The 6,597-nt window shown below is 40.6% G+C and overlaps 1 protein-coding gene across 3 annotated transcripts in view; it reads left to right on the forward strand.

Annotated features, from left to right (window-relative positions):
* stk40 (serine/threonine kinase 40) overlaps window positions 1-6,248 on the forward strand; it is a 65,126-nt gene extending 58,878 nt beyond the window's left edge. For all 3 annotated transcript variants that reach the window (XM_041212910.1, XM_041212912.1, XM_041212911.1), the window contains exon 11: window positions 2,158-6,248. In XM_041212910.1, the coding sequence (XP_041068844.1) occupies window positions 2,158-2,373 (216 nt within the window). In that variant the 3' untranslated portion in view covers window positions 2,374-6,248. The remainder of the gene's footprint in view (window positions 1-2,157) is intronic.
* Window positions 6,249-6,597: the final 349 nt, after the last annotated feature.

Here is a 6,597-nt window from a genome sequence, read left to right on the forward strand (position 1 = left end):
AAGGTGTTCCAGACTTCCTCTGCCCTTGGTGTGAAACGTACTTCCTTATTTCACTCCTGAGTAGCCCAGCACTTCTGCCTCCATATCTCTGGAACCCCTTCGCTAGAGGGTTTCTCTGTATTCTCTGTACCTCTCTCATTTTCAGCACCTTGATTACATCACCCCTCAATCTTTTGAACTCAAGGGAGTGTGAATCAAGTGTTTTTGGATGACCCGTCCTTAATTTACTCCTTTATGTCCTGCTATCATTCTCGTGTATCTGCACTGTAGCTCTTCCATGGCCTGAGGATCGGGACCCAAAACTAAGTGCCAGAGGGGTTTGACCAGGACAAATCGTTCTTCACTTCATTTCTAACCCCCTTGAATTAAAGACCAACGTTCCATTAGCCTTTTTGATTGACTATTTGTACTTGTGCACTAGCTTTTAGTAATGTTTTTAGACACACTTAAACCCCTTTGTTCCTTTACGGCTCTGGGCTTTTCCATTATGGAAATATTATGATTTGTGTCTCAGATTAAAAGTGGATGACCTCACGCTTCCCCACAATGAATCTTATGTCATCAGTTTTGCCCATTCATTTTACATTTGTTTACCTTTCCACTCCCATTCACACCATTTAGTGCCATCTGTAAACTTAGATTTACAAGCCTTATTTTTTTCAATCAAGTGAGTAATATACATGGTAAAAATATCTGAGGCCTCAGCATAGATCCCCAGAGGCAAGAGGGTAAATTTGTCATCTTTGAAGCCTATAATTGGATGCTGAATTCTAATTATTTTTTGAACTTTACTGTCAAAACATGAGTAAATCTTGAATGATAATGTACTGCAGATATTTATGATACAGGGTAACCAAAGCGTTGGAGTTAGTGGTTCTTCAGGATTAAGGTGCTGTGCAACTAACTGGTTGTTGTTAACCTCATTGAAATCAGGCACTGGACACCAGTCATGTTCTTCTTGACTTTGGTTGCTGTTTCTCGATAGCTGTTCTTAAACAAGCAGCGAGGTTTGGGCAGTGGAAACTGCATCACCAATGACTTTGCTGACTGGGACAATACTATAATTGCAGAGTGAAGTGTGTGACCTTGTGATGTGATCTCTTGGTGCACACGATGGGCAGTAAGGCTTGACAGGTTCATGGTGATAGTTGGGCTATTTAGGGGTGAGGTGGGGGGTGCACGGGTTGAGAAGTGAAAGATGTTAAGCTGTGTGTCTAGGTCATTTCTTCCATAGGGCTTAAAGGAATGTGGGAAGGCAGTGGACTGTTTAATGGACCATTGCAAGCAATCAAACATTATAAAAAATTTACAATTAAATCTTTTCTTCACTTGTGGAACCTGGGGTTAAATCCAGCCAAATGTCACAGTTAAAAGCCTTCTCTCTGACTTTCAAAGAGTTCTAATGTAAAAGGAATATTGGCAGTCTCTTTTCAACTACAGCACTAAATTCATTCTGCATTAATTGGCAATTGTGTTCTTTGGGAAAGAAACACTGTTGGCTGATTAGCCTGGAGGTATGTTGGGGCAGAGTAGAGGGGGATTTGCTCTCAGTCAAACTGCCATATCTAACAAGGGAGTGATTGAGTACCAGAAATGGAAACAGTGTACTATTTCCTCACACTCAATTGCTTTAATGAACAGAAATTTCATCAAAAACATATGGGAAAACCCAGCTCCTCACTGCTCCCTGAGCAACACTGTGGGTCAGTTACTGACTTGATGAAGTCGAACTCCAGGCCTAAAGTGGTGTGGTGGTGAATGTTTTTTTTTCAAGTGTCCTTTTCAGTACTATGGTGGGTTTTTGCTATGTCCACTTGAACTGTGAAAGTGTGCAGCAGGACAGTTGAAAAGTTTGACTCCAAATATAGATTGTATCTGGAGCTTGCGTTACATAATACTAGGGTGAGGTACAGATAGCCTCATATTTGCCACTACTCTCAGCCATTTGTGGTGCTAAAGTAAGAGTGTCACATTTTCCATTCTCTAACGTATTTGCACCATCATACTAAATTAACTGGGGCAAAAAATGTGATGGAGATTTGCATTTTTCTAATGTCTGTCTCCTGGCCCCTTATAATAAATTACTTGGAAATGCAGTGATGTCATTGGGAGGACAAAAAGTGGGACATTTCTTTAACTTCTCACTTTCTTTCTCAGGCAAAAGTCACAGAAGAGTCCTCACAATATGAGTTTGAAAACTACATGCGGCAGCAGCTGATGCTGGCTGAGGGAAACACTATGCATGAAGTGAAGAGTTTTGCACACAAGCGCCAGTTCAGCAACATCCCGCCGGTGCGGCGACTGGGCCATGACGCTCAGCCCATAAATCCTCTCGATGCAGCAATCCTTGCTCAGCGCTACTTGCGGAAATGAAGGCTGGAAACAGCATCTGAAGCTCCACAAGCCAAGTTCACAGCACAGTAATACTCATTATGCCACGTAGTACTGATCCTGAGCAATACAGTATTCTGTGACAGATATGTAGCATTGGATGGAGTCTCTTCAAAAGCATAACTGTGTTGTTTTAAAGAGACAGCTGAAGACGGCTTTTTTTATATATCAATATAAAGAAAGGACAGTATTGCAACATCGTCTGGGGCAGTAGTAGATGTTTAGTTTTTACTTTATATAATCTACCTCTTTCTTCATTGAACCAAGACATTCTCAGAACTGTAGATTGAGAGACAGGGCTGAGTTTTTTGTCCTATGTTGTGACTCTGAAAACGACTTGTACTGCAAGAGATTTTGAGAGCATTAAGAAATGGGTGTGTTCATCGCTGTGGAGTCCCTTTTGCCTGCATTAGCGCCAAATAATAGTGTAAAATGTAGGTTGTTGGGGTTATATTTTTTCTTCCCCTTTTGTGAAAATTTTTCTTGCAGAATTCAGTGAGGTACATTGTGTCCAAAAAAAAAGGAAAATGTGAAGGAAAGAAAACCAATATGATCCCCAGATACATTGTTTTTACTGTGTCTAAGAGCAAAGATCACTTTAGCTGGCCTTTCCCATCTTTTTTGTGATTTTTATTTTTATTTTGTAGTTTAAAAGCTCTTAGCTTGGAGGTTGAATTAAAAAAAAATCTTAGGACGTACTTCAATAGTTGTTTGTGATCCAGGGCCACTGGAATTTGTGAAGTTCACTGAGCTGCAGAAACTGTTAGAACACTAAAGAACAGTTGGGTGTGTCACATTTTTATTTAACAAGCTCAGGGAGAACATTCACTGTTGCCGCTAGTATTTTGTTAAAGCATTCAATGTGTGAGATACCAACAAGTGTGGCTGTGTGGGAGTTTCAACACCCAGTGGTGGTTCTGTCCTTGCATGCCTCACTTTTGAGTGGAGGGAGGGTTTGAATTTTATAGCACAGGTGGTTGCAGACCTCACTTATGGGAGTGACTTGAGATGAATTGGTTATCACGCGTTCAAATATGCTGACAGAAGTGTAGTTTGGTTTGATTACCAGTAGGCCTGATGACAACAATGACACTGCAGTGATTCTGAGCATTTGGTGAGTTCATTAACCCCTTCAGTTCTTATTTCACTGCACTAAGTGATTTGCAAATGTAAAATGTTCATCAACCGTGACGTTGACCAAATGGTCAATGATGAAAGAAGCCTTGGTTTGATTGAACATTGTACAGATTATGTACTGCTACTTACCATCTTGTATCATACCTGCCTCTCCCTTTGGGCAGGATGCATTTTCTCTCTGGCTGCCATGGACTAGTTGATTTACACTTTCATAAGTGACCACTAGGGGTTGCACGATGATGGCCATGGTCAGCCATTTCTCTCTATCTTACAATGCCTTGGGAAATGGTTCGTATACTGCTTATCACCTCATCCAGTTAGTCTGGCTCGGGTAAAATACTCCCAGCCTTGAAGAGCTGTGAATGTATCAGCTCACTCCATGATCTGGCATTATGCTGGGCTAACATTATCTGACCTTTTAAGACTTGTCTTAGCTTGCTGTCAGCTCCAGAAGAGTAACTGGTGAAGAATATACATTGACCCTTTTAGCTGGGGCAGTAGACCTTGATCTACTCAGTACTGTCATTTTCCCACCACTTTCGAATGACTGCAGAGACTGCTAAATCTTACCCCAATCCTTCAAAGACTGAGAACCAGATGCTGTCCTCCTGTTAATCCAAGCTTCTGGCAATCCTTTTAAAGGCTGGGTCTTGGGAATGTCATTTAACTGTAGCACAAATCACTTATGCCAGCCAGATGTTGCCTATGTGACTTTAGTATGACATTGGATTCTTTTCACCCTAATTTTAATGATGGAAGGGTAAAATGATTCAAAGGTGGTCTGCAGTAACAGAGCTTGGTGTACATATTTATTTTTCTGTGGTGGCTTTCCAACTCCATTGGGTTTCCTCAATATTGCTGAGACTTTCAGTTAGTATTAAAACCAGTAATAAATGCCTGTCTTGCCTGAGTATATTTAACCTGTGAAAATATACAAGGAATCAAGCTGATTCAAATCATTTTAGTTTCAATTTAACATTAAATGAGGGAAGGTTTGGTCCCTCAAATGACAGGAGGTTGTACATAGAAATCTCCACCATTCAGGGATGATCACAAGTGATCTCTGGTCGATGTGACCTTGTAGATTCATGTTTTGGATTGGGGCGGGGTGGGGTGAGTGGAGAAATGCTGTGATGCGGCCAAAGGGTCTATTTATTAAATACCATGTGTTCCTCATAAAGCTTTTATACTGTGTGATTGGGTAAACCAGTTCATTGCTCGGGACAGGGAGTGGGTGAAGATTGGCCTTGCATTGATGATTTGTAACATTCTGAAGATCTTTGGGTCCTCATGGAGTTTAATGTTGTGGGGCTAGTGTGTAGACTGACTGTTGGGACAATCTGTAAAGCCATAATGTTATCAGGCAGCAGGTGAGACACACGGATACAGGAGTGAAGTACTGAAATCCTGTATTGTAAAAGTTGACTTGGATTAGTGAGGCAAGTTTTCATGGAGATCTCACATGTCCTTTCAGTGCCTCACTAACATGAGTTTGAAGAGGCCCTGCTTCCACCATGAATTGGAGGCAGCTTAGATAAGCGAACATATCCAATTTTGAGTGTGGTATGTTAATGAATTTAAGTGGAAAACAAAGTAGCAGTTTGTGATAAGACTCAAGTATGGATGCAATAAAGTATAGAAGGTCTTAAAAATATATATGTAAGTAAATACATTTTATGAAATGGTCTCTGAAGGCCAAAGTAGCTTATAAAGGTGCAACAGGAGGGTGATTGAAGAAATGGTGCCCACTTTTGCTGGCCAGCTTAGACTGGATCTTGAAGCTGGTTTGATGTTGATCAAGTGATGCTCAAGTTGAGGCCTTGACCCATGAGCTTTGCACTCCTTGATCCTTAATGTAATAATCTAGTTGAAGACTTGCATTTTGGAATTAGAGGCTGTATTTCTCACTGGCTTTAACTACAGTTCTCAGGATCCATAAAAATTTAGTTTCTGGACACCTGTCAGCACTGTGGAATTAAACTTCTTGTAATAGGTAGTATCAGTGGTGAGAGAACTGTGTGCCTGCCACTGAGGACACGTTGGTGCTGTAAGGAATGAAGGGTTTCACCAAAGACCTCTCGCTGCTGCTATTGGGCCTTGGCTATTGCTTATCCAAAAATAACTCCTTCAGGGAGTGCTGAGCCCACTTGTAGAGATCAGCAGAAAAGCAGCCCTATCACTTGTTGCATTATTATTCACAGAGCAACTAGGAAAAACCCAGCCAAAAAAACCTTTGGATTTTACAACATGGACTGTTTCTTCAACTCTTCATTCACTGAGTTCTCTGAGCCTTACTCCAGTCTGGCTGCTCCAGTTACCTTTTTTTTGTAATAACTTGTATATAATTTCTAATAACTTCAATTCAGTGAAGACATGTAAAGTCACGTAAAGTATTACCGTTTGTCACAATTAGAAGCTGTGGCTTTTTACTTCATCCTGGGGAATCTATCATGCAAGTTTTTTTTTGTTTCCTCTAATTATGTCTTTATGGTAAAAGTGATTATCTAATCAGACTGGAATAATGCAGCAGCCCATGCACGTCAGTTATTTGTGTGTTTGAGCTGCCTCTGGGTGTACCCATTGAAGTACGTTGTATGAGACGTCAGTAGAAAGGAATCGTGATCATTGTATACAAATTTGTATAAATAAAGATGACATATTTTTGTACTTCATTTAAAATCTACTTGCATGTCAGCAATAAATTTCATACTGTAGAGACATTCATTCTGACTTGTGGTTAAATGGGTTCATATCCAGTTACCTGGTGTTATTATGTAATGATACAAAATTTATCTCAATGGTGCTGAGACCATGGTGTTCATGGATGTTCGATTTTTTTTTTCTGCTGGTAAATGAGCTCAAGGTTGAAGGATGTTGCTGCTGTCGAATGAAGCACTTGTCATTTCAAGTAATGAGGCATCCTCATCAAACACTCCCAGATCAGATACACAGCGTAAAGCTCCAAATACGCTTCCACACTGTTCGCTTTGGACGTTGGCCTATATTACCTAACTGTCCTTTGTCACTCGGGTTATAAGATGGCGTGCAAAAATGGGGAATCTGCTACAT

The sequence above is a fragment of the Carcharodon carcharias genome, chromosome 19 (genome assembly GCF_017639515.1).
Source record: "Carcharodon carcharias isolate sCarCar2 chromosome 19, sCarCar2.pri, whole genome shotgun sequence".
Classification (NCBI taxonomy): Eukaryota; Metazoa; Chordata; class Chondrichthyes; order Lamniformes; family Lamnidae; genus Carcharodon; species Carcharodon carcharias.